Source organism: Drosophila rhopaloa, unplaced genomic scaffold, assembly GCF_018152115.1.
Source record: "Drosophila rhopaloa isolate 14029-0021.01 unplaced genomic scaffold, ASM1815211v1 contig_115, whole genome shotgun sequence".
NCBI classification, from domain to species: Eukaryota; Metazoa; Arthropoda; class Insecta; order Diptera; family Drosophilidae; genus Drosophila; species Drosophila rhopaloa.
In genome coordinates, this window is record NW_025334990.1 from 4,103,827 (window position 1) to 4,129,785 (window position 25,959).

The following is a 25,959-nucleotide window of genomic DNA, read 5'->3' on the forward strand; positions in this document are numbered from 1 at the left end:
GACATTGATTTGGTAAGACCACGAAACAGAAAAAAGGGCCTGCCCAGAAAAGTATGCTACACTTTTGCTCGCTTTCCACCTTCATTACGTTGTCCTTTTTATCTTCGCCGTTTTCTTGCCCCCTGGCTAACGATTTTACGGCCACATTATTACTTTTTATGACGGCACAAGGGAAAGTCATGTTTCGAGCTTGTTAATATAAAAATTTCGGTGGATCCACCGAATTCTGGCACCACCCGCGGCCAGAGTCAACGCCAAAGTGTCTAATGAAATCTAATAAATTAAAGAGATTTATACAAAAGCCGGTTGCCCATGGCTGTGCTCCCTTCTTTTCAGCTCCACCAGATATTCCCCCATTTAATATTTATCTGCTTTCCTCCCCGCCAGCGTCCAATTTCGTGGTTGGCATAACTTACATTATATTTGGGCTGGACGAAAGCAAATTATTGGCTTTTCAGCATAGGGTAAACTCTTTCGGTTACAACAAGTGCGAAGGGGAAACTTTTCCCCATTTCCCCGCCACTTGTCACACTCTATTGTCTTTTATTGTGAATGAACCCCAAGGGACGTGGAACAGATAAAATACCTCGGATAAGAAGTTTAAGTTTGTCCTGAACAATCGAAACTTTAAACTTAAATCAAAGTCAAAGCTTCCATAAAATGTTTCATTTTATCACCCCACTAAAATCAATTAAAATGGTTTGCTATACCTTTATTTTTAGTAACTCTTTTTCTTTGTGCACACAAAAGTTTAATTGATTTTCAATGCTTGTTCGGCAATGGAAGATAAAAACTAAATAGAAATTGCTTAAAATAAGACCAAAAAGTGGCCATAAATCGAGGGGCATAACTGTGCCACAGTCAGTTCAAAAATTTAATCAACCTTACTGTGACAATCCTGGAGAGTATTTGGAGGTGGGTCCCAGGAGCCACTTTCCTATAAATCTTGTGCCACTTTAGGAGGTGCAAAATTGTATACATAAAATACTTCTACGGATTCGCATTCGTTGAGGTAATGTTTTAAAAATGATTTATGGATCCGCATCCCCATCTCGTGGGGAAGAAAGGCGAAAACAGAGCGGAAGGATGGAGGGTTGGGCATGTGTGAGGATCGGAGGGGGACTGAGGACCCGGGGAGCCCAGGACCCGGCACCTCAAGTGCTCGGCCAGCCATGCAATTACATATATCAGGGTACGGGAACTCACTGCGGGGTGGCCCGGAAAATAAGGAAGCTTCCCTTGTTATTTTTGTGCATGTTACAGCAGGGGCGAATGCATAAATTATTTAAAATTACCCGACACACCAGCAAAAGACTCTTCAGTTCCCGTGGAGCAAACTCAACCTTGTAAAGTGCGTGTTACATTGAACAAATAATATTTGGAGTGCAATAAATAGATGATAAATGTCTTGAGGCCGACCCAAGAGTTCCTGGAGAAAGTTAATCAAAGCGTTTGAGAAATGGGCATATCCTGCCAGAGGCACTACATAGTTGGAAGGGTTTCCTGTCCTGCTGAGGAGCAACTTCGTTAGCGTTTAATAAACAAAGGGCTTTGGCGTTCATTAATCATGAGAGAAAATATTTTCCTTCGCATCGAAACTTAACGAGTTGCTGGATTTTTTTAAAAGCATCTCCCTAAACTATTTGGAACTTTCTAAAAATTATTCCCTAAACAATATTGTGAACTATTTAACTATTAAATTGCTTAATTATGACTTTGTTTTTCCATTGAAAGTAAAAACGGCTGTATAAATTACTCGCTTTACCAAAAAAAAAACTTAAACTTTTTAATCTTTCTAAAAAAACTATATCTTTTTTGTTTAAGCAATTTTGTAAACTTTTTAACTATTAAATTGCTTAACTATGACTTTGTTTTTCTATTGTAAATAACAATAGTTTCGGTGAACAAAAACGCTGTTTAAATTATTCGATTTGCTCAAAAAGTAAACTTAATGCTAGGTCATTGTTGTTGGTATTTGTAAATTAATAAATATTTTCCATTTACCATTTATCAATGAAAGAGTATATTTGACCTAGTGTTTTCAATACACATAATAAAATATGTTAATTATTTAGCTTATTTCCATTTACTTTTGTATACAGCTACAATCATTCGTCCTCAATGTTTGGGTTTCAAACTAAGCTCCGAACCGATGAAGATCTCCTTCTCGGCCACCAAGGCCGACCTCTTCCACATGTAGTGCAGATGCAGGAGGCTGCAGAAGGCGAAGGCGATGCGGAACAGGAGTCGTCTATTGGGCGTGACTAAGCCAAGAACTTTTATCCTCCCTTGGAAGCAACAGCGCCTCACGCTCTGACCAAAACTGTCGGTATCCTGGAGTCTCCATCGGAAGCCCTTTCGCTCTAACCATCCATGGGTGGCCAGGACCTCCTCGAACTGGAGTAACCGCGCCACATGCATCCAGGAGGTGTCCTGCGGAGCACCAGTGGTGGCCACCAGTTCATCGAGGGCGTACAGTAGCGATCGCAGACTGTTCACGATGACGGCAAACTGGAGGACACGCCGCCAGTGGCCACTCGAAAAGGTGTAAATGGAGCTCAGGTTGTAGAGGACAATCAAAAGCAACTGGGGACTCAGGCAATCGATCAACTGCTGGGTGATCCTGACATAAGATCGATGCAGGCGCTGCAGCGAAATCAGACGTTTCTGTAGCCTCCTTACACCTCGAAAATCCGATCGCAGGATCTTCAAGCAGAGCTCTTCGTCAATGGCAGCCATTTCGTTGTTTACCAGCTCAAAGGACTTGAGCAGCAGGGAAAGGACGATGCTAATCAGATGCGATACGACATCCATCACCCAGATGGCAAGCGAAACGGGCACCACGAAGAGCCCAATGAACAGCATCTTCCAGCTAGTGTCCCTCGGTCCCAGGAGTCCTTCGTAGAACATCCGGAAGGTGAGCAGCTTGATGAGCAACTGGAGAGCCAAGGTCCAGGACAAGTGCAACTTGCGCCTGCAGAGGCGATAGAGTTGCGGGGTAACCCGCAAGATTCTGTTCACCAACCTAGTGCGCTCCTCGATAACTCCTCTCGGCTGGATAAGCAGGCAGCAGGTGAACCCCACCAGCTGGAGGTGGAGCATCAGGGGATAGGGATCCAGGAGGGCCAAGGTGAAGAAGAAGGCGAACCAGAGGCCAATCAGCCTTGACACCGTGACGCTGTAGTAGGTCAAATGCACCTCGTTCCGGGACTCCTCGTAGCGGAGTCGCATCAGTCCCAGGTAGTATAACTGCGCCAGGTGGAAACGCAGCAGGAGGAGCACGTGCTGGCTGATGTAACGGTTGCTCAGGCGAAGCGAACGCCACAGGGCCATCGATGAAATGGATCCCCCAACTGGATGCCCCCAAAAGTCCCCGTCTGTTCCCAGTAATAATGGCCGTCGTTAGGATGGTAATGCTCCAATAATGGCCCTCTGATGTTCACCAATTGGGAATGGATTGCGGGGCAAAGGCATTGATGGAACCAGTTCAGGAGTTACATGTTCGGTCTTTTACTTTCCATTCATCTATCTGTTTATCAAGTCCTTTAGTTTATATCTCGAAGTCTTTTTTTAGTTTTTAATATGCTTTTTACACTGGTTTATTAAAGTGATGTAGAAATAATTCTTGAGTCAAATATACAACCCAGCATTAAAATGTGTATTAATTAAATAGAGCTCGATGTATCTTCATAAATACTTGTTAGTGTAAAATTAAGTGACCAAAGTTTTCTACTCATTTGTTTCAATTCCCCATTAAATGCTATTTAAGAGTTTTAAATATTCTTTTTGATTATTCTGTAATATTGAGCACTTCCTGCGAATGGTACACAATAAAACTTGATGAGGAGGGCCAGTTTAACCAACCATGTATATTAACCAGAAAACAAAACACCACTCTATGCTTCATGGCCAAGCAAATTTTAGTTAGATGTACTCCGGCATTCTTGCACTTCATCAACACAATTTGTTATGCAATTAATTTGAGTGGCAAAAAGTGAGGAACTTTGTTTGAAGGCGCCAAATGGCTGAAATGCTGAATATGAAGTCTGGTAAACAAGTTTTGCATAATTTCCATAAAATATTTCATAAACAACTTGAAAAATGGGAAAAAGCTAAGAGCAAAAAGTGAAGGAAAAGACTCTAAAATGGTGCAAAAAAAAGGCAAACTCGCAGCGGTAATTAAAAAGTTCACAAAAGAGTCGGGCACCAGGGACTTTGGAAAATTGCTACCAAGAAGAATCCCACCGATGACAAGGCACAAAACTTGCCGATTGAATGCGAAATGTGGGCCGGGCACAAGGAAAACCGGGACAATGCCGGACTCCTTCTCACCCCCTCCACCAATCCAAATAAATTAAAAAGGGAACTGCAACTCGTTGCCAAGTTTGTCACCGCAGAAAAGTAATACGAAAAAAATGGTTTTGTATATATACGTAGGGATAGATATGAATATATGTAGATGTAGATGGGTGGAGAGCAGCGCACTGAAGGCTTGGCAGGAACCGCAAACTGTGGTTGTTGTGGCTACTCTGGTCAGTGGTTGTTACTTTTCCACTTTTGTTGTTGCCTCTGCGGTTGTCGTCCTGGCAGCACTGCATCCTCGATGCCCTGCATCCTTGCATCCTTGCAGTGCCACTGCTCATTATTGTCGCTGATGGCCAGGCATCGGAAATTGGAAAATTTTCCTGCCTTCTTGACAATTCGCACTTTGCATTTATCTGTCCATAAATATGCAAATGTACTTATAAATATCAACCAGGGTCAAGGCAAGTACAAACTTATGGCCACAGGAAGTGTATTTTATTTTTATTACATTTTATTGCCAGCAATAAAGCGAATTTGGAAGTGTAATCCTTAGATTTAAGAGGTGTTAAATATTTACCACAATTTGTTTTATTTTGCAACGGAAGCAAACAGCTGACAGCCGCTGAGAACTCTCATTTAAGCTCTCTCGGCAGTTAAAAATAATACCCCTCTGTTAACCGGTTTCTCTTTGGGACATCAGGGGTAGCTCGAAACGGTTGGGATTTATCTAAGCGGTTTGAAAGCGGGGAAATGCTATGTTTCTTGGCAACCAACAAAGGACTCAAATAAAATGAAATACTGAAGAAAGCGGAAACGAGTATTTGTGTGTTTCTAGCTGCTATCGGCTATATCCCGACGCAGCCAATCGACCAGCGAATCCCTGGCACACTCGGCCTCCGCATCCAGGCAGAACAGCTTGCAGATGTCCTCCAACCAGTTGGCAATGATGTAGCGCTTGATGCAGGGCATCACTCCCAGTTCGCGGAACGCCTTCAGGCAATAGAGTTGCAGGCGAGGATTGTCCTCCGTGGATTGCATCAGACGACCCACATAGCAGGGCAGTTGGGTGAACTCCCTGCTGCGCCACAGAGCCCGTTTGCTATGAAGGCCATTGACCAGGGCCAAGACCGTGTACTCCCAGTTCTCCACCTTCTGAAGGGGCAGTAGCAGCCTGCGGTTCTCATCCGGTTGGACAAAGACGTCGTAAAGGAGCTTCACTCCATCCACCGCATCGAAACGCCGCTGACCCTCTGCACAGCGGAGCAGCAAGGCAAACGCCTTGGTGGCCATGTCCCAAAAGTTGGACAGGCGATTCAGGATCCTCGAGTGGAGCAGCTCGAAGAAACCCAACTCGATTCCCTGCTCGGGGGCAACTTCCAGCAGATGACACAGGTGGTGCCACAAATGGAGTGGATAGTGCGGACGGCAGGGATCCTGATGGAAAATCTCAGCCATGGCCAAAAAGTTATCAGGATCCTCCAAAAATATTTCCAGAGCTATGGAAATAAATAACAGATTTTTTATATATTTTATTTATAGAAAAGCAAATCAGAAAACTCTAGAGATTCTAAATCACTTAAATGGTTTTAAAGGAAACCATTTTTGTAGGCAACCTTTTAATTGATCTGGAATCTCTGGAGACTATTTAATTTAACGAGTTAATAAGACTGCTAATTTAATAAATTGATAGCACTTTTAATACCCAAGCTTACCCTTTGGTTTGCCTGTCAAATTCCGTAGTATCTCTGATGCCAGCCCATCTTTATTGATCTCCTGATTTTTAATGATTTTGTAAAACTCATCCCTAAGACACTTGCGTTTGGCAATATTCTCGGCTCCATCCAAATTACGAGAGAGTATATCTGAGGAAAAGAATAGAAGACTTTTATATTGTCTAAAAGCTAATGAAGAAACCTCAACTAACTATAGATCCTGAGATACATTTCCACCTCCTGGTGTTCCTCCTTGTGAAGCTTCAATCGCATTCGCATAAAGGCATTTTTCAACCTGTTGGCAGGGGAAACATAAATAGAAGTGAAATGGAATCATAAGGAGACCAACCCACTTTCTCACAAGATCCTTTTCATTGATGGCTCTTTGGGCGTTCAGTGGGTTTAAGAGGAACTCTGTCAAGGACACGACTGCCTTCCAGTGGGTTAAGGGAATATCGCTGTCCAATTCCTTCATCAGTTTGGGAAGAGCAAACCAACCGTAGGCCAATTGGGCCCTATTCTGCAGGTGTGTGGAGGTCGAAGTGCAGCAATACGGAACGCACTTACAAATATAACGCTTCTCCATGGCTTTTGCCCACTCTAAATGAATTTTATTGGTATGAACTGGTCGTTCCCAAGTTTATCCTTACCCTTATTCTGGTGGCTGTTTATGGAGCTGGGCTTCAGCACGTCCTTGATCTCGTTTTGCAAAAAGTGATTGCGATATCTCTCCAGCTGTTCCCACATTTTGGTTCAAATATAGTTCAAAATGGGGAATATTTAAAATACAATACAATAGGTGTCAAATTTCTAGTTTGGTTTTTTGTCGAAGTGACATTTATTACAGGACTTCACAGTTTAACAACAATTTAAATGTTCTATTTGGTTTATAAACATTAATGACCTTTAAAAAAAATAGATTTCGAACCTTCTTAAAACGCGGCGTTAAGAATAACTTAAGGCCTCGAAAACATAAAATCTAAATTAACTTGTTTAGATATTTATAGCAAAAAAACATGTTTCATGGATCATAAATATTGAATTTGATTACCAGAAAAGAAAATAATAATTAAAAATTGTTTACATTTTTAATAAATACTTTTGTTTCGTTCGTGTACGTATGGCTTAAACTACCGGATCAAAAATTATCAAAAATGGACTCAGCAGAAGGCTTAAATATTTTAGTGCGCATAACATTTTATATAAATAAAAAATACATTTCAAATTTGAAGTGCGCTCCGTGCCAAAAAGTGCTAGGACTTAGAACGGCTTATCGGTTAACATTTTCCCGTTAGCGAGTACACCGTCCACAGCAAGTCACAGTAAGTGAGTACACACTCCGCAACTAGCGAGTATATCAACCACCTTTTAGAGGTGGAGAAACTTCAATGTTCTTGGCGGAAAAATCGATTTCTTATCGGTGTTTAAAATGTTTTTAAAACATTCAAATTTATTTATCTCTAATGAATTTAACAACTCATTGTTTCAATTGAATGAAGTGAAAATCAAATAAAATTAAGGTTGGTACGTTAAGCTTTCGATTGGGTATAAATGTAAACATTCATATCTGATCCAGGATACAACTTAAGAACATACTTGTATTTAAACGAGGACGGAAGCTAACTTCGGCAAGCCGAAGTTTTAATACCCTTGCAGACTTTGACGAAATTGCTAAAAGTGAAAAAGTAGCGAAAGGAATAAGGTATACATAAGTAAACTAGATTAGCATCGTTTCAAGTCAATTGCTTTTATACTGGAAAAATGTCATATACAAATAGAAAAAAAGGGATACTTTCGCAGCCTTTAACAATTTTTCCTATCTCCTTTAAGATGTAGACTTCCGAGCGGCAAGCGCTTTTACCCTAATCAAGATATGCGTAAATAAATAAGAATTGGAAAATTTTATGTTAGTAGCTTACACACTGCGCGAAATATTCTGATAATCATCAAATTTGGGCCGATTTCACCCTATTGTTCCTATGGGAGCTATAGGATATAGACGTCCGATCGGCACGCGCTTTCACCTTGATCAAGGTATGCGTAAATAAATAAGACTTGGAAAAATGTATGTCAATAGCTTATACACTGCGCGAAATATTCTAAAAAACATGACATTTTGACCGATTTCACCGTATTGTTCCTATGGGAGCTATAGGATATAGACGTCCGATCAGCACGCGCTTTTACCTTGATGAAGGAATGCATAAAAAAATACGATTTGAAAAAATGTACAGCAATAGCTTTTACACATCGCGAAATATTCTGAAAAACATCAAATTTGGACCGATTTTACCCTATTGTTCCTATGGGAGCTATAGGATATAGACGTCCGATCGTCACGCGCTTTTACCCTGATCAAGGTACGCATAAAAAAATAAGATTTGGAAAGATTTATGTCAATAGCTTTTACACTGCGCGAAATATCCTAAAAATCATTAAATTTTAACCGATTTTACCCTATTGTTCCTATGGGAGCTATAGGATATAGACGTCCGATCGCCACGCGCTTTTACCCTGATCAAGGTATGCATAAAATAATACGATTTGTAAAGATTAATGTCAATAGCTTTTACACTGCGCGAAATATCATAAAGTCTTGCAAGATATATCCAATTGTTCCTATGGGAGCTATAGGATATAGACGTCCGATCGGGGCGATTTTCAAACTTGATCTGCGTACACATGTTTTAGGACGATTGTGAAAGTTTCAGATCGCTAGCTTTTAAACTGAGCTCGCAAACGGTATTGAAACAGACGGACAGGCGGACAGACGGACAGACGGACATGGCTATATCGACTCCCCTATTGATCCTGATCAAGAATATATATACTTTATGGGGTCGGAAACGTCTCCTTCACTGCGTTACAAACTTCTGACCAAAATTATAATACCCTCTGCAAGGGTATAAAAATTCCCTGAATCTCCGATCGTTATCATGTTTAGGCTTCACGAATATTGGGGCACTAATTACAAATTTATAATTTGAATTAGGGATGTATAAACATCGATAATGCGTTACCAAGCATCGATATTACCGATAATTCTTAAACATCGATACCGTTGATGTAGAAATCGATGTTGTCATCGGTGGCTCCCCATCTCCACTGAACGGGCGCCGAACAAGTTAAAGCGAATAATAATAAATGCGGACCGCGAACAGAACTATACTTAGCGACTATATATGCAGCGCTGCCGGGCCACAAGAAATGCAAACAATAAGAGTGCACCTATATTGACCGGTTGATTGGCCATACTGCAGTTGCAATTGCAATACTTTTTACCCCAAATGCACTTGATTGCTCGTCGTCCTAAGTTGTACAAGAATATCAAGAGAAGATACCGACTGTGCGTGTGGGAAAATGTAAACAAACGAGTTAAATAAATCGCAAAACCACTAACTAAGGAAATATCGAAAAAGCGCAGCTTTGTTGTTGTGCCGGCTGAATAACTGTTATTGTGTCGGTGTGCAGTTTCGTGTGTGTGTGGGCAGACAACAAAAGAAATTGCGCTCGCTCTTCTTCTTCCTCTTCGTCCTCCCTTCGCGTAGTTACCGTTACTTTCTGCACTGCCAAAATTGCAACAAGACAAAAAGGATAGACATAAATAAATAAACTGACGAATTTCGAATAGCATATATTTATAGAGGTTCTGCCAAAAGGAAAGTCAATTATATAGCCGGAGAATCGAACAACAAAGATGGCCTTGATAAGACTGGCAAGGTGAGTTTTCAATATTAATACCCGGAAACTCATAGACTTGTATGGGAATTTTCCTTTCAAAAGATTTGGTTCACCCAATTTTCTACTCTTTGCGTTACCACTTAACAAGCCGTAATTAAGTTGCCCAGGGGCGGAGTTTCTCCCTCAGGGGGGTTTTCCCCAAAACTCCGGCCTGTGCCTATATAAAATTGATTTTTCTAGGCTATCATAATCCTGACAGGCTGACCTGAACTGACCCCATTTTTCATTTTCCGCCGAAAAAAAGTTGAGACCCTGGCCTTTTTGTTGCCTCTTTGTCAACAGCAAAACGCTTGAGGCCGTGTAATAACTTTAAGGCAAATATTTATTTCCTCAAGGCTGAAATGTTGATATTGAGGTTGGTCAATGCACTTAGCCCCCTCCTGAAACGCAATTCTGGTATTGCGAAAAGTACACAGGTAATCGGTAAATCAATGATACCACTTAAGGACTTTAATTTGATAATGCCAAGAACGTTTATTTTCTGTTTAACCGTCTTTAAACACAGCTTGAGTATTTATTTATAAGTGTATACAAAACAATAATCTGGTTAAATTACCATTGCAATTTATCTAAAGCAATACGAATGTGACTATACTTATTATGATGTTTAAAAGGAAATAGTGTAGTGCACTTAATTTGATTTTTGCATAATCATGAGCGGTACTCAAACTTATCATTAAAATTCAAAATTAAACATCCTTGATCTTAATTTCACAATATTTTGGCTCATCAGCAACCTTCTGATTAAATCGTTTGTAAGATTTTCAGAGAACTAAAATGTTAAACGTATAAAATACCGGTTTCACAACTAGTATAAACCAAACAAATTAAGTTCAAGAAAACCACAAGAAAAAACGAGAAATAAAAAAAAATGCATTATGAAACGAATACAAATGTTCTATAAATTCAAAAAATGATTAAAAAAAAAAAAAATAATCTACAACTTAAGTGAATTGCATAATAGTAAATAAGATAAGTTTGAATTCTTACGATATTGAAGATATGAAGACTACTGCAATATTGTTTTTTTGTAATACAATGTGTTTGTCTAATGTCTCAATTTCCATTGTTGCTTTATTCACAATTTACAACGAATAAAACAATAAGCAGCAAGGAATTGAATTTCCAAACGTCTGTCTGTAAGTGTTTAATTATCCATTCATCATTGACTCCGATTGGGCTTATTTATTTATGCTGTTTACGTTGTTTACGCTTGCAAAGTAAACAATCACACATGATTAAATTAATCAAGCGGCGCACATGCGTTAAATCTACGATCAGTTGATTGATTGGCCGCGTGTTCAGGAATCAGAATTGGGACTATCCTATCCTACATGCTATATAGTGCCACATGCACTTTGCCGAGCGTCGCGGCAATTAAGATTACAGCATGGATTAATGGCGAAAGCAAATGCTCGACTCGTTTGATTGCGATTTGAGTTGAAGCTGGTTCGGAGCGGTTTATTCTGCAAATTTATTTCATTTGCGGAATATATTGCACCTTTCAAACTGATTTCTGATGAATTTGCCATAGTTGGGCCTGACTCATCCGCTGGCAATTCCAATTAAGGTTCCAAAAATAACTTCCAGCCTTTTAGCAATTGAGATCGCAGCTCCTAGGAGCGACTTCAGTAATTGAGTGTAATTGGAACCGAGAACGGGGCTTCTGGCTCCCCACTCCCGAGACTTCTCTAGCCAGATGACGGATGACAGTCGGCCCCAGTGGAAGCTTTAGAAGTGCAGCAGATTGCATCCACAAAGAATGTGTCTGTATCTCGGCCCGATGGCCCCAATATGTCCTCGCCTGACCTGCTAGTTCAATTTGCACATCGCACATATGAAACATATATACTAAATACTAAAGCTATAGATGTGCAATGGAAACTTTTGTGGGCCACAATAAAAATGTAATAAAAGTAAAACGGGAGGCTGCATTGATAAAGCGAGTAATCTATATGACGACATGGTCTCGAGTTACCAAGTAAATAAATACCACCCTGCATATGCATTGTGTTTACATACTATGCACGTATGTATCTGGGTAATCTCGGGCTGCTGGAAGACCTTATTGTTATACGACTCGTGCTGGCGCGACTCTTTAATTTAATTATGACTATTTCATTAATTGAAATGCGTAGTATTCTATAAATGGAAACGTTGTCGCAACAATAACAACGGGCATGGGCATGGGCATGAAATTAAAGCTTCCAATCAAGATCTGTGCTTTTACCTTTGCTAACCATAAACCCAAATAGCCGTATCGGTGTCAGTTCGATTTGTCATACCACTCCAGATGAGTCGTATTTTGTCTTGGTCTATATAGATCATCGATTGATAAGAAACGCCTCCAAAATGCACCTGATCGATCAATGGGAGGTCTTGGCCATCCACTCGTGAGTAAATCTAGTATTCCACATTAGCGGTTGCAAAATCTAGTGCCGAATTGCGTAATTTTATAACTTGTAAAAGTTGCCCCAAGTTCTAGTTTTCATTCCCACACAAACCTGTTTGGAAAACCAACAAACAAATATGACCCAACCCCGTTCCCCCGATGCTTACATTGTAATATGGGATACTTTAAAATTCAGTACTAGCAGTTATTAAGGTGATAAACCTGGAAAAACAAGCCAAAAATAAAGTTATTTTTAAATATTTCTAAAATTAGAATTAATGATCGTTTCTGGTAATAATAACCTACCCTGTATCATCGCTAAATTAATCTCTTAGTATTTAGTCCTATTAAACGAACCCCCCTCCACTTAAGTACTCCCCAATCAAGATTCCAAATCGTTGATAATGACAGACTATTATTAAATACAGAAACTATTTTTAATTTCAACGCCGAATAGGCTAAAAACAGATCCGCCTTGCAGTCAGTTAAAAAGTAGTCGTAAATAACGCTGTGAGAACTTTTTCAATTGGCGGCATGCCGAAACAGTAGAAACCCGTTTGCATGGAGCAGAAATCAAATGAATTTATTATTATTGCCCAGTTTATGGATTTATATTTGCAACAATTGAATCAAACGCATACACAGACCAGTAAATTTGCTGCGCACAAATTAAAGATCAAACAGAGCAATTGGGTGCAAAAAGGCCACAACGAAGATGGCATACACTCTAGGCAAACATAGTGCTATTTCTTGGACATGGGCTACCTTGCGGGGATCGATCGAGCGATCTTAGGGTATTCTCTAGAAGATTCCGGACCGGCGGAGAGTTGACCAATGAACGTTTAGCGCAATTCGATGCCCCGACATTGGCTGGCAATCTGCGTCTGGGTTTCTGATGGCTACAGAGTGCGGGAAATCCGGCTGAAAGCAGTTTTCACCAAACTTATCCAAAGTCAAGAGCATGGCGCACACAAAACTCACGGATACAGATACCGCTACCGATACAACTGCATTCCGGCCCACGAGCGACCACGTCGCCACCACTACGACTACGAATCTGGTCGAAAACCGAATCAAGGGTAGTGCAACTGAATATGGTATTCCAACGAATGCAGTTTCGAAACGGGGGCCAAGAGGAGTTCCAGAAACTGGAGGGGCACGGGGTATAGACCCACTGAATAGAGCCAGAGAAGGTCGTCATACATTTTTGGCCCGGCTCCGGCCTGGTAAATTTTTATGCACGCGCCTCCATTTTGAGCACGGCATGCGGGGCGTATGCGCAATAAATATATACAATTTGCTCCAGCCCCTTTTATTCCGCTCTCCCCATCATCTATGTACTTGCTAATTTCTATCAATTGCAATAAGCCCCAGCCTCAAGTCAAGCCGTTTGCCCCTTTTCCAGGACCTTGACGGTAATCATCCGTAAATAAATACTCATATTAGTATCTGCAAGTGGCAATTAGCAAAGCCAAGGGGAAGTCAATTGCCATGCATGATAATGTTTTTAAATGCAAGAGGTGGTGCCACGTGATCCCTCTAAATACTCTCATAAAAGCATAACGAGCATTCTGAGTAAATACTATGTAAGTACTATCTGATGGTATTTTTGTTGTATTTCTTCAGATTGTTTAGATTATGCAGAACACATTCAAATGCTTACTCGAAAAGAGTGGTCTCAAATTCAAATCCACCTTCAGTTTCTGAATTACCAGACGTTTTTAAAACCAATCGAAAAAAACAGCAAAAGTCGAGGCTCTGAAAAGTTAAAACCTTTTCTATTGCGTTTGATCAATTTTTTAGTCGATTTTTAAAGCCACTACAATAATTACATTTTTAAAAACTTTGCTTTTATTTAAAAATGAAACCTTTTACTACCAAACGTGCATCAAGTTATAATTTATTTATTGACTATAAAAATCTTGGTTTTAACATGCATTAAATGGCTTTAAAATTAGCAAAACGAATTTTTTCCATTTAAAAAGCTGGCAATAAGCGCAAACACCCTCAGGTTATTTATAGTGTTTTGTTGTTTTTTATTTGGCTAGCTCCATTGTACTGAGGCACGATTTTCATTTGGCCAATTCATTACCTCCTACAATTGGGCTAACTACTGTTCGGGCCTAGTAAAGTATATATAGCTAATTAATAGTGCCTTTCAGTAGCGCGATTTGTAATTACTACAGGCTACATTGTTTAGCGACAAAGAAAATCGCACTTTACTGCAATTTTCGTTGGCCAATTAATAGAATGTGTAAAAGGGGGCTTGTCATCACTTGGTGTGCTCACCAGGTTGTGACCAATTGGGAAACCTGTTGCGGACTCAGGATTCTTTTAACTGAGTCATTCAGTCAGTGTGAAAATTTATTGTTTTCATTTAGGTGAAAACCTTTAATGATGTACTTAAATATTTAGAGAGCTTAACTATAAACTGTGATATATTGCAAATTAACTTTTAAGCAAATCAACAAATTGGAAGGAAACTTATTACAAATACTTATTAAATAATACATTCTAAATTAATTAAAATCTGTATTTTTTTTTTAATTTTAAATAATTATTTAACGTTATTGATTAAACTCGATGTCACACATTGGTTATATTTTAATTTCTTCTATAACAAAACCTTTTTTTTTTACTTAGTTTTCATCATTATTACAAATAATTTTTAAAAAATAATAAATAATTATGATATTATTATTATATAATAATAAAATAATTATTACAAAAAAATATTTAACATTTTAGCCACCTCGAAAATTACCAGAGCTTGAAATCTATTTTTATACATGACGGGTAAATACTAAATTATTTATTTATTCTATTCTATTTTCAATTGATCCTTCCCTTAGTTAACCTCTTTTCCGCGTGCAAATTGCTGTGCTCCACTGGCACTCCGCCTACTTGGAAATTTGTTGCAATTTTCTAAATATAGCTTAACCCATTAAAGTCACTTAGAATGCAAAGCCGACAGCGCGGACTCGTTTCAATTGGCGCAAGTAAAAGTGAATTTTAAAGTGGTTTTCCTTTTTTTTCGTGCAGGCTGCCTGCCAGAGACACAGAGTTCATTCATCCAATTTCGTATTGTTTGTGCAAAAGTGGACTTCCGCATATGGTCCACCACCGCCCCCGTCCACCTTTCACCGTCCAAAAAGCCAGTGAAAATCGAAAGTGCGACTGGGCCTGCCTGCATTTCGCCCCCCTTTCTTGTTGTTGTCCATTTAATCATTGCAAATTTTATGCAATCTGCTGTGCACGAGTGTGTGCTGATCTTTTTATAACCACTTTGTGTGTGCCATATATCAAAAAGCAGATCATGTCAGGCATTTTTCATATGTAATTCAATTTGATTAAATGCCCGGAGCGTGCGCCAAAAGTCCATTGACTCCGGAGGCTGCAATGCATTTGGAAAATAGAAAATTACCCTAATCGAATTGAGAGTACTTCCACAACAATGATCTAATCCAACAAGAAACCCCAACGGGGGCTTAATGCATTTAAATGTATAGTACAGTGGTCCCATGATTATCCAGCAATGGCACGCGATTCGTTCATTTGTCGTTGACTACTTAGTCCTCATTGCAAACTGATATCATTTTTTATTCACAGTTGAACTTCTTAAGCTCCAACTTTCTTTGCCCAATTTTTTGTCAAGTAAAAGAGAGTACTTTGTTCTTCCTTTTATTTCTATTGGTTTTTTCACCCATTACTCAATGTAGAAATCATCAAAACATAGTTTTCAGAAGGGAAAAATTCTCCTCCTATTTAAGATATTTTTTAAATTAAAAAGATTTAAAAACTTATAGCATTAGCTCACATTTTTTCATCGAAAAGTATAACTATGCTTTAATACGGGTTCTGTATGTTTAAGAAATAAATGTATTTATTAAATTATAATGTTTAAAACTTTTAAATAACTTAAACTCAACTGATTGTATTTTAAAATTGTTTAAGAACAATTTCTGATTTAGCTGAAATTTCTTTTTGAAACAAATTTTATAAAAGACTTAGAATTTATTTCCAACCAACAATTCCAACAATTCGGTTGAAATTAATGTCTTAAGTTTTAAAATGTTTAAAATAGTAAACCTACAAAAAAAAATTAATTTCAAATGATTTTGAATTTGATAAATCAAAAATTCGATATAATTTGGGCACATATTTTTTTATTTTTTCTGCAGAGAAATTTTGACTGACGAATGGTTTTTCTTTTGATTTTCGTCAGCCAACCAAAATAGATGCACAGCTATCTGATTGTGAGATAACCGGTGCAATTAGTGAAAGTAAGAGTCGACGGCACTTGCTTTATGCAACTCGATTTTATCGACCAAACAACCGGCTTTCGCAACATCTGTGGTTTTTTAAATATCCCGCCAAAATCCAGTGTTGTAAAACGCAGTCCCGCTGCTAAACCAAGTTGCGACAGGGTGGCAACACGACCATGTTTTTTGTGAATTTTGCATGCGGCACTCTCGAGACTTGCTAAAAAAAACCGGTGAAAATGAGCGAGCCCAGCTGCAAACTGCTCCTAAAACGGATGCCCTGCACCCTGGAGGAACTGGGGCAGCTGATCCAGGAGTGCAAGCTGATCATGCCGCGGACATTGAACTCTTACGGGCGGAAAAGGGCGCTCCTGGAGTACGCAGATTCGCAGGAGGCGGGAAAAGCCTTGGAACAGCTGCATGGACTAAGCGAAATGCTGGACAAACCGCTGTGCATCAGCGCCTTCGGACCACGTGCCAATATGGGAGCCACCAGCGCCAGCAAATCCACACAGACAAGGGCAGCGGGAAACAATGTCCGGAAACAGGATCCGGATCCGGAAATCGACAAGTACGTTCGAAGGCTATATGCCTGCAATTATCAGTGCGACTTCACACAGCCGCCGCTGCCATATCTCAGCTATAGCTATCCACCCATCAACGGGGAAATCCTAGCCAGGATCGGTCAGAGTCTGCAGACAAACACGCGCTTCTATACCCAAGTGCTGCACCTGATGAACCGCATGAATCTGGAGCCACCTTTCGAGAAGCGTTCCAGTGGCCTGATGGTCCAAAACTATCAGCAAAATGTGAGCACCCAGACGGAGGTCTTACCCAGTGAATCGGAAAGTGAACTGGAGAGCGAGGATGAGGACCAAAAGAGGGCCAAAAGGCAGCGATTGCTGCCACCTTCAAGCGAAAAAGTCCAGGCCAAGATCTTAAAGAGAACCCGTCAAATGCTACAGCAGGCTGTCCATCAAGCCAGTCACTCTAATCCCAGACGAGAAACGCAAATACCCACTTTTAGTGCTCCCAAAATCGAACTCAAACTGCCAGAAAACCTTAAGCCGTCTATCTCGAAGCCAGAAGGGCGTCTGTCCATTGCCGAGCTCCAGGCTCTGCCTGTCTATAAGAACTACAAAACGGGGCAACCCAGCAACAAGCTGTACATTAAGAACCTGGAAAAGAGCGTGGATGAACAGCAGCTGAGAGAACTCTATGCCAAGTACACTGCCACCGAAAATTTGGAAATCAAAGTGATGCAGCAGGGTCGCATGAAGGGGCAGGCTTTTGTCACCTTTCTCAAACCCAACGAGCCGGAGATTATAGCCCAAGCCCTCGGCGAAACCAACGGCCTTTTGTGGCACAACAAACCCATGATTGTATGCTACGGCAAACAGCAATAGGAGCAGTCAAATTATCAGGGAGAAGGTTAGGATCTTCTCGTTTTTTTGTTTTCAAAACTATTTCCTAGACAGTAGTAGCTGTAGTACACTTCAATCCGATTTGTTCGTATACTCAGGTCAGCTGGAGGAAAGCTCTGAAAATAACATACCTATTTTCTACAAAATTCCCAACCAAAATCTATAAAAAAATATATATAAGAGCTTATCCTGCGGATCAACGCTTATATTTTACATTTGCTGTTTATTTTCGCAGACAACTGGGCCTGATCGATACTATATACGTGGACGGAGCTCGCCCAGATCCAGCTAACGATCCCGAGGAGTCGCTCAACGAAGACGAGATCACAGCAGCCAACACAGTGGCCCTTAAAAGTAAGAAGTCGAGGAAGTCCAAGCAACTGGCCATGCAGCCCTACACATATGTGATTTCCGTGGACTTTGAGGCCACCTGCTGGGAAAAGCAGGCGCCACCGCAGTGGCGAGAAGCGGAGATAATTGGTAAGAAATTACAATTTTTTATTTAATATATTACAAAGTAATACTAATATGATACATATGTAATTTCTAGAATTCCCAGCCGTGCTGGTCAACCTGAAGACGGGCAAGATCGAGGCGGAGTTTCACCAATATATACTGCCCATCGAGTCACCACGCTTGAGTAGCTACTGTACGGAGCTGACGGGCATCCAGCAGAAGACTGTGGACAGCGGAGTGCCGCTGCAGACGGCGCTGATGATGTTCCACGAGTGGCTGCGCAAGGAGCTCCGCGCCCGCAACCTCACCTTGCCGAAGATGAGCAAATCGAACATACTGGGCAACTGCGCCTTCGTCACCTGGACAGACTGGGACTTTGGCATCTGCTTGGCGAAGGAGTGCACTCGCAAGCGAATGCGCAAAGCGGCCTACTTCAACCAGTGGATCGACGTGCGGGCCATCTATCGGTCGTGGTACAAGTACCGCCCGTGCAACTTCAGCGATGCCCTGTCGCACGTGGGGCTGGCCTTTGAGGGCAGGGCTCATTCCGGGATCGATGATGCGAAGAACCTGGGCGCTCTCATGTGCAAGATGGTGCGCGATGGAGCGCTCTTCTCGATCACCAAAGATCTGACGCCATATCAGCAGCTCAATCCCAACTGCGTGTTGTGAGTTCCAGCGGCCAGCAATCCCTCCAAAAAAAAAAAGATGAAATAGAACGCAGAATATCCATTTAGTTACTGGATTTTATTTAATTATTAATACAAAACGCATGGATAAAGATGATTGGTATCAAGATGATCTGAAAACTGAAAACTAGAGATATTGCATGAAATTTTAAATTGCTTTTTTTTATATATATTTGCCCTAATTTTCTTGTAACGGCAATTGATAAGACTTGAACAATTCGAAGCATCGCAGCGATCATACATACATATAAATATATAAATAGCTATAAATATGGCCTTAGAGCATACATATTTTTCTACCATTCATACTTACTTGATAATGCTTAGTTGTAGTCTATAATACGGAATGCAATACTTATTTTAACGACTTACACCGCCTAAACTTTAGGAGATAAATTAATAAAACGACAATAGCTACATATAAATATGTGCTGTTAATTGCAATATCCAAAAACACCGAATGATAAATTTTGTAATTCAAACAATTATGTCACCTGACAGTCGGTGCTTGATGGCCACTTGAATTACAGCCTTTTCGCCGCTGATCATCCATTCAGGATTGTCCTCGGTTAGCCACTCAACCGTGCAAACAGGCAGCCCACAGTAGATATCCGATTTGATGGCTCGCAGGGCACAGACACTGGTTGGCTGAAAGCCCCGCAGGCAATCGGAAAACTTGTCCGTGGAGTTGTAGTTAATGTCGCCGAGTAGTTTTCGGTAGTTTAGGTCGCCTTTAAAGATTACCAGGGCTGCTTCACTGATATAGACATACAGACAAGGCTGCATCCGCTTCATCTGGCTGCAATCGTAGCCACTTGTCCAGAAGTAGCTCTTGTCGCACAGGATAAACGAACGGTCCCGGATGTAGCCGTGTATCCTCCTACCAAAAGCCCTAAATTCTTTAAATTCATGCTTTCGGAAGTAATTTAGCATCCAGTTGAAGTCTTGATGCGTGACATCCGAGATAAACCAGGGAATGGCCTTCACATGGAACCGCACCCGTCGAGCCAAACCCGATTCAATGATGTACTCAGCCAGCAGCAAATCTGTGAATAGCTCGAACCCCGCATTATCACACACGATATCCACGTAGATTGGTTCACAGGCCTCAGTGAGGTCTTCCCAAATGTTCGCCGACTGATCGGCCAGCAGATCCGCATCGTACTCAGAAATGCGATGAAAAATGTTGGCATCCGGACCCTTAGTTGTGATGGACAGGTCACAGCGATTGCCCCAGGTAGATAGTTTAAGTAAATGCTGGAAGTTATTCTTTCTGCGCATCAGTTTTCTGGTCGCCACCAGGATGCCCCTCATCATGGGCGTCAGGTTCCTAGTGGCCGACATCTTTTGGTCGCCAAAGTAATCGTAGTTTGCGAGGGTGTCTGACCGCTGAAAGATCGACCAGATGCGGCGGTACATATAGCACTCGGCGTGTATCCAAACGGCCGAGAACCATTGTCTTCTGTCCTCGGTGAGACCCATTAGAAAGGCATTCCAACTTTCAGTGTCCGGGGCCTTGACACGGAATATCTGGAACTCCTCGTTGTTGATCATCTCCTCGCGTAGCAGCTCCAGGCTCCAGATGGTGCGCTTTAAATCGAAGTGGGCGTAGTCCCCGCACTCCTTTATAATTTCTGGCTCCCTAATCCGCAGACAAGTTACTAAATCCTGGATAAAACCCGGCGATCTTCGCTTAAATGTCGCAAAAGCGAAGCTGTACAGATATCTGGCGGAAAGCTCATCATTGGTTCCTGGCGGGGAGTATATGATCAAATTTTTCTCATTAAATCGCAACTCCTTCAACTGCTCAATGGTGTCCTCATTGTCCGCAATGGAGACGTCCGTTAGATCGCCGCGACTGCTGGCCTCGCTCTGCATTTTGGTTAAAAGCGGAGAATTTCGTAACCCTCTGCCAGGAAAATTTTCAATTCCAAATTGAGATTTGTTTTTAATTTTTTGTTGCCCCTGGGCAACTGATGTTGTTCATAGATGTGAGAACGTGTGCTTTTATAACAATGCAAAAGGCTTTATAGAGAATGGATCCAATGCTAGAGGCGAAAAGCTCTAAAGATGTAAATAACCTTTCTTATTTACAATAATTCTTTCAAAATAAGTTAAAATTTCTTAATAAATAAACCTATACAACATTTTTTTTTTAAACGGAGTACTATACAAATAATTGACTAGTTTTAAAACGCAAGTTTTACAAACTACGAAAAAGGTACTTTGAATTTCAACAATTTGGGTTTTACCAAATATTTTACTTGCTAAAACAATTTAACTAGCAGTTTTTACTAGAAAACGGTCTATAGTTACATTTCGCCTCTAGAATCAGCCCACTCTACTTTATAACAATTAAGCTAGGCTATAACAATTCAACTATTTCCGTGTCCTTGGTTTGATTTCTTGTTTTACTTGCTGGCAAACTGTATGACGCCATATTCGCCGGTCAGCATCCACTCTTTGTCCTTGGCAAACAGTTGCTCCGCCACACCATCGGCTAGTCCGCAAATCAGATCCGCTTTAACCGTGCGCAGAGTGCAAAGGTTCGAGGGACGAAAACCTGTACAAGGATTCAAATATGACATTTGTTTTTTTTCATTAATGGAAGGATTCTTTTTTATAGATTACGATGTAAAAATTCCGAATCTAGAAACCAAAACTTAGTAGCAGCGTTTTGAAAAAGTTGACCTCAAAGTCGGAAACATTTTTAGGTCCACGTCAACTCAAAACGTTGACGTGCAGAACCGATTCGGATGCAACACACCGAAAACGTTATGAAAAGAATACTTCTAATAATGTACATTTTTTATGTAACACTTACCCCTCAGGCAGGTTTCGAAGGACTCTGTACTGTCCCAGGAGAAATCTCCTAACAATTTGCGGTAGTTAAGGTCACCTTTGAAGATCACCAGCTGCGCCGCCTTCAGGCGGTTGTACAGTTCCGGATTCACCTCGGGCATGCGATAGAACTCGTAGGGACTAGTCCAGAAGTGTTCCAGCGGTGAAAGCTCGAACTTACCCTCCGTGGTTAGGCGCTGCCACTTCTTGCCCAACTCACTCAGCGTCGGGTCCGGATGCTCGGCCAGGAATTTCAGCGTCCAGTGATAGTCGTGCTCCATCACGTCCGAAATGAACCAGGGAATGGCCTTGGGATTAAAGCGCACCTTGGCCGCCAGTCCCTTGTCGATGATATACTCAGCCAAGATCAGATCGGTGTACAGTTCATAGCCGGCGTTGTCAAAAATAATCTCCACAACGCCGTCGCCAGAGGCTCCATCGAGGGCTTTCCACACATCCGCGGTGCCGTCGATTAGCAGCTTGTCCTCCAAATCCGTGACCTGGTCGAAGGCATTGCCAGTGGGCTTCACCTGCTTGCCGGAGGTGATGGACAGGTCGCAGCGGTTGCCCCACAGATTCAGTTTGATCAGCTGCCGGAAGGTGTCCGAGTTCCGATCATTCTGCCGCGTCGCCTTGGCCACTGCCAGCATGGCGTCCACGCTTAGCTGGGCAGCTGTCTGCTTTTGTTGGCTAAAGTAGTCGTGGGCGGACAAGTGGGGGGTGGCCCGGAAAATGGCTGAGATTCTGCGGTACATGTAGCATTCGGCGTAGAGCCAGCAGGCGGAGAAGAAAGTCCTTTTCTCCTTGGGCAGTTTTTCCAGGAATGCGTTCCACAGTTGAGTGTCGGGATCTAAAAGAAACGGATACGAATTAATTACCACTCTACAGATTTTTATGTCCAAAGGACTTCTTACAATAGTATAATTAAGACTCTATCAATCCCCTTTCAATACAAGAGAGCTACTAATAAAATTTACATATAATTGGAAAAGTATTATAAACTTTGGCTTGGCAAAGCTTTTCTCGTTTGTTTAAAGGTGTTGTTAGCTAATACATTTCGATAATAAATTCATAATACTATATTACATATGTCTCGCGTGCAAACTCATTTAAAGAGATGATTATTGTAGCCGGAGTCAGCGACATTTTGTATTATGTTTTATGGAATTTTCAAGATAACTGATAACTGATAATTCAAACGAGACGAAAATACATAAATGAATAAAAAATGTGTCATCAAAATCTGACTATTGGTTTACTTGTTTGGGAGTTTGAATAATACAAAAAATCACTGTCATCTTATAAAATGTTTTATGTATTTTTAAAATTTATAAAGTTGAAACCCACAGAGTACTTACCCTGCCCCTCAAAGGGCAACAAAGAACCATTGTTAAGAATGTCCTCCCGCAGCTGTTTGACATCCTTTGTAGTTTGTTCAATATCGGCTAATGCTTCCTGGGGTGGAAAATGCAAGGCTTTAATTCAAGGTCAAGGTATGGAGGGCACCCCACTACTCACTGCACCATATGTGGCCAGTAGGCCGTCCTTGTCCTTATTCAGGGAATTCGCGATGGTGGCCAAGGTCGAGGGCAGGCGCACACGGAACGTGTAGTAGGCAAAGCTCCTGTGATAAGTTAAATTTAAATGATAATAAACCAATTCACCCGTTCATTGGTGTGAGACAAGATAGGTTACATGTGCTCGAGTCATATAGACAACATCTACACTATTCGCTATATTTAGCGACCTCCCTCCCTACTCACTGCTTATATAGGGCCGCCAGTTCGGAGTGCGGCGGCGTTGGCCCGTCTACAATTCCATTCTTTGTGTCAAAATCCGGATCTCCAGCCATCTCGAAAGAACTGTTTTGGTTCCAGACAAATAGTTTTACTGAATAGAACTGTTGTGGAAAGTTGATAATATAGCGCCTAGTGTGCCCACTTTGGGGTGCGATGCAAAATACCGCATTCTGAATTAGTCGATACTTCTACAGACGATACTTCGCTTAAATTTTGTTTCTTTTGACCAAGAAAACGGTAGTAAAATATTATAATTCAAATTTTAAATCCTTGTTTTTTTTATTCATATTTATAATATTTATTTAATTTAGAATTCGAATAAACTTTTTGTAACAAAGATATTTCAGTTTTTATGTATTCAAATCTTCTCTCTTTGGTTGCTAGATATGTAACGACTATTTATTATCAATAATTTAAACTGCCAAGCCTTTACAAAATCAGATCATCCGGATTCAGGCTCTCTGACCACAGATAATTTATGCTGCTTTACAAAGTCAGTAGCCAAATTCACGCGTTCCGTCCACAAACTGAATGACGCCGTAGCTGCCCGATACCATCCAGTGGGGATCCTTTCTGCTCAGCGCTTGGCCAACGCCTTCGGCCAGGCCGGAGATGACCTCGCTTTTAACCCTTCGCAATACACAAATATTGCTGGGTAGGAAGCCCCGGAGACAGGTGCTCGTTTCCTGGGTGCTGTCCCAACAAACGTCCTGCAGAAGCTTGCGATAGTTGAGCTCTCCTTTGAAAACCAAAAGCTTAGACTGCTGTAGAGATTTATATAAATCTGGATCCGTGTGGGTCATGCTGTAAGCCAGAAAAACAAATACTTCAGTTCTGAATTTGGTATTGAAATCTGCGATTCGCACCTGTAAAAAGCATGTGGCGAGGTCCAGAAATGCGAGGTTGGTACCAGCTCAAACTTTCCCTCGTCGATGAATTGAAGAAACTTCTTTCCTATCAGGCTTATGATGTAGTCTGCATGCTGACTCAAGTACTCTAGTGTCCACTTGAAATCCCTCTCTGTGACATCGGTGACAAACCAAGGATGGGCCTTCACATGGAAGCGCACCTTGGTGGCCAGTCCCTTCTCGATCAAAAACTCCGCTAGGATGAAATCGCTAAATAGCTCATAGCCCGCATTGTCCAGTATAAAGTCTACCTGCTTCTGCTTCTTTCGCTTCTGATTGTCCAAGCACCTCCAGATCTCCGCTGCCTGGTTGACGATTACATACTCATCGGTGGCCGACACATTCTCTAACACCTGGCGGTTCGTTTGTTTGCCTATCACCGCCTCGCTGGCCACATCATTGCAGTTGCTCCACATGTTAATCTTCAGCAGTTCGTTGAAAACCTCCAGGTTGTTCTCTGATCGCCGAGTGTGCTTGGTCAGGGCCAGCACATCCTCCATGCTGTCGGTCAACGCCAGTTCCTTGACTTTGGCAAAGTAGTCGTAGGACTTCAGGAAGATGCTGTTCTCCAGAAAGGAGTGGAGTTTTCGGTGCAGATAGCATTCGGCGTGTAGGGAGCTGGCCTGGTAGAAGGTGCGCTCGTTATTGGGCAGGTGACTGATGAAGTTGTTCCAGAGTTCTCTATCGGGTTCTAATGGAAATAGGTAAATATATATGTAGAACTAGTAAGAACTGAAAGAACCTGGCACTTACCCTCCCCTGTGAAGTTGTGGAAAGGTTTGTCTGTCTGGAGCTCGTACTTCAGTTGGGATATCAATCCAATGATGATTTTCAGCTCTTCGCGAGCAGCCTGTGCGAAATCGTTTGAGGCTAAAGACTCAGTTAGCAATTGATGCATACCAAAACTCTTGCAGGGATTACCTTACCGAATTGGGCGACCAGTTCGCTCTTGTCCCGGGTCAAGGTGTCTATTGCGTTGGTCAAGATGACGGGTAGACGACTCCTGAGGGTGAAGAACGCGAAGCTCTGTTTGTAGTGACCCGACATGAAGGCATTCAGCGGCGTCTGCAGGTTTACAATCTGGTATTTGGCATCGAACTCCGTTCGCAGCGCTCGCGATATCTTGTTGGGCTCCGAGTCCGATTTGACTGGATGGTCATCCTCCGGCTGATCGGATTCGGAGGAGGGTTCTTTCGACAAGGATTCCATTGCTTTGCTTTTTTGTGACTTGTGCGTTTACTCCTGCATTCTACTGTAATTTACTGGCTTTTATGACGGATATTTCAAAGAAAGCAATCTGTGCAGTGTTGGCTAACGTGTATCGCGCTGCGCTTATGCGCGTTTTTTGTTCTAGAGTTCGTATTGTTATGTTAATGCGTGATTGCATGCGTAAATTTATTTGATTCTCATTAGTCAAAAAATGATATTAA

At 41.4% G+C, this 25,959-nt stretch overlaps 6 protein-coding genes across 9 annotated transcripts; 1 reads left to right on the forward strand and 5 right to left on the reverse strand.

Moving 5' to 3' along the window:
- Positions 1-2,118: 2,118 nt before the first annotated feature.
- On the reverse strand, positions 2,119-3,333 carry LOC108045750. Its single transcript, XM_044456504.1, has one exon. It carries the CDS (start codon positions 3,331-3,333, stop codon positions 2,119-2,121), a length of 1,215 nt encoding a protein of 404 aa, XP_044312439.1.
- A 1,450-nt stretch (positions 3,334-4,783) lies between these two features.
- On the reverse strand, positions 4,784-6,836 carry LOC108039518. Its single transcript, XM_017116548.2, has 5 exons — positions 6,668-6,836; positions 6,371-6,617; positions 6,230-6,312; positions 6,018-6,167; positions 4,784-5,801 (listed from the first exon to the last, which is right to left on the reverse strand). The coding sequence occupies exons 1-5, from the start codon at positions 6,762-6,764 to the stop codon at positions 5,137-5,139; spliced, it is 1,242 nt and encodes a 413-aa protein (XP_016972037.2). The 5' UTR covers positions 6,765-6,836; the 3' UTR covers positions 4,784-5,136.
- A 2,260-nt stretch (positions 6,837-9,096) lies between these two features.
- On the forward strand, positions 9,097-19,435 carry LOC108045755 (ERI1 exoribonuclease 2). Of its 4 annotated transcripts, none has more exons than XM_017125170.2 (3): positions 9,097-9,737; positions 18,072-18,316; positions 18,387-19,435. In XM_017125170.2, the coding sequence occupies exons 1-3, from the start codon at positions 9,715-9,717 to the stop codon at positions 18,962-18,964; spliced, it is 846 nt and encodes a 281-aa protein (XP_016980659.1). In that variant the 5' UTR covers positions 9,097-9,714; the 3' UTR covers positions 18,965-19,435. The 4 variants fall into 4 exon arrangements, with proteins under 4 accessions (XP_016980659.1, XP_016980656.1, XP_016980657.1 ...); XM_017125168.2 differs by lacking the exon at positions 9,097-9,737 and adding an exon at positions 16,594-16,983; XM_017125169.2 differs by lacking the exon at positions 9,097-9,737 and adding an exon at positions 17,730-17,843.
- LOC108045753 (damage-control phosphatase ARMT1) lies at positions 19,397-20,859 on the reverse strand. The gene has a single exon (XM_017125165.2). The coding sequence runs from the start codon at positions 20,857-20,859 to the stop codon at positions 19,459-19,461; it is 1,401 nt and encodes a 466-aa protein (XP_016980654.2). The 3' UTR covers positions 19,397-19,458.
- A 50-nt stretch (positions 20,860-20,909) lies between these two features.
- Positions 20,910-23,761, reverse strand: LOC108045754 (damage-control phosphatase ARMT1). The gene is made up of 5 exons (XM_017125166.2): positions 23,586-23,761; positions 23,341-23,446; positions 23,181-23,277; positions 21,806-22,672; positions 20,910-21,544 (listed from the first exon to the last, which is right to left on the reverse strand). The coding sequence occupies exons 1-5, from the start codon at positions 23,672-23,674 to the stop codon at positions 21,393-21,395; spliced, it is 1,311 nt and encodes a 436-aa protein (XP_016980655.1). The 5' UTR covers positions 23,675-23,761; the 3' UTR covers positions 20,910-21,392.
- Positions 23,762-23,963: 202 nt separating this feature from the next.
- Positions 23,964-25,862, reverse strand: LOC108045752 (damage-control phosphatase ARMT1). The gene is made up of 4 exons (XM_017125164.2): positions 25,456-25,862; positions 25,283-25,399; positions 24,488-25,220; positions 23,964-24,425 (listed from the first exon to the last, which is right to left on the reverse strand). The coding sequence occupies exons 1-4, from the start codon at positions 25,736-25,738 to the stop codon at positions 24,116-24,118; spliced, it is 1,443 nt and encodes a 480-aa protein (XP_016980653.1). The 5' UTR covers positions 25,739-25,862; the 3' UTR covers positions 23,964-24,115.
- Positions 25,863-25,959: the final 97 nt, after the last annotated feature.

What these genes read in the sequence shown, in the direction of transcription:
- LOC108045750 (XM_044456504.1), bottom strand. Translation starts at nt 3,333, where the DNA reads ATGGCCCTGTGGCGTTCGCTTCGCCTGAGCAACCGTTACATCAGCCAG.
- LOC108039518 (XM_017116548.2), bottom strand. Translation starts at nt 6,764, where the DNA reads ATGTGGGAACAGCTGGAGAGATATCGCAATCACTTTTTGCAAAACGAG. An exon ending in AAACAGCCACCAGAATAAGG is followed by an intron (nt 6,618 to 6,667) that starts GTAAGGATAAAC and finishes AAATTCATTTAG; the next exon opens with AGTGGGCAAAAGCCATGGAG. An exon ending in AATGTATCTCAGGATCTATA is followed by an intron (nt 6,168 to 6,229) that starts GTTAGTTGAGGT and finishes TCTTTTCCTCAG; the next exon opens with ATATACTCTCTCGTAATTTG.
- LOC108045755 (XM_017125167.2), top strand. Translation starts at nt 16,652, where the DNA reads ATGAGCGAGCCCAGCTGCAAACTGCTCCTAAAACGGATGCCCTGCACC.
- LOC108045753 (XM_017125165.2), bottom strand. Translation starts at nt 20,859, where the DNA reads ATGCAGAGCGAGGCCAGCAGTCGCGGCGATCTAACGGACGTCTCCATT.
- LOC108045754 (XM_017125166.2), bottom strand. Translation starts at nt 23,674, where the DNA reads ATGGCTGGAGATCCGGATTTTGACACAAAGAATGGAATTGTAGACGGG. An exon ending in TACTGGCCACATATGGTGCA is followed by an intron (nt 23,278 to 23,340) that starts GTGAGTAGTGGG and finishes TTTCCACCCCAG; the next exon opens with GAAGCATTAGCCGATATTGA. An exon ending in CTTCGAAACCTGCCTGAGGG is followed by an intron (nt 21,545 to 21,805) that starts GTAAGTGTTACA and finishes ATCCTTGTACAG; the next exon opens with GTTTTCGTCCCTCGAACCTT.
- LOC108045752 (XM_017125164.2), bottom strand. Translation starts at nt 25,738, where the DNA reads ATGGAATCCTTGTCGAAAGAACCCTCCTCCGAATCCGATCAGCCGGAG. An exon ending in CGAACTGGTCGCCCAATTCG is followed by an intron (nt 25,400 to 25,455) that starts GTAAGGTAATCC and finishes CTGAGTCTTTAG; the next exon opens with CCTCAAACGATTTCGCACAG. An exon ending in CCACAACTTCACAGGGGAGG is followed by an intron (nt 25,221 to 25,282) that starts GTAAGTGCCAGG and finishes TATTTCCATTAG; the next exon opens with AACCCGATAGAGAACTCTGG.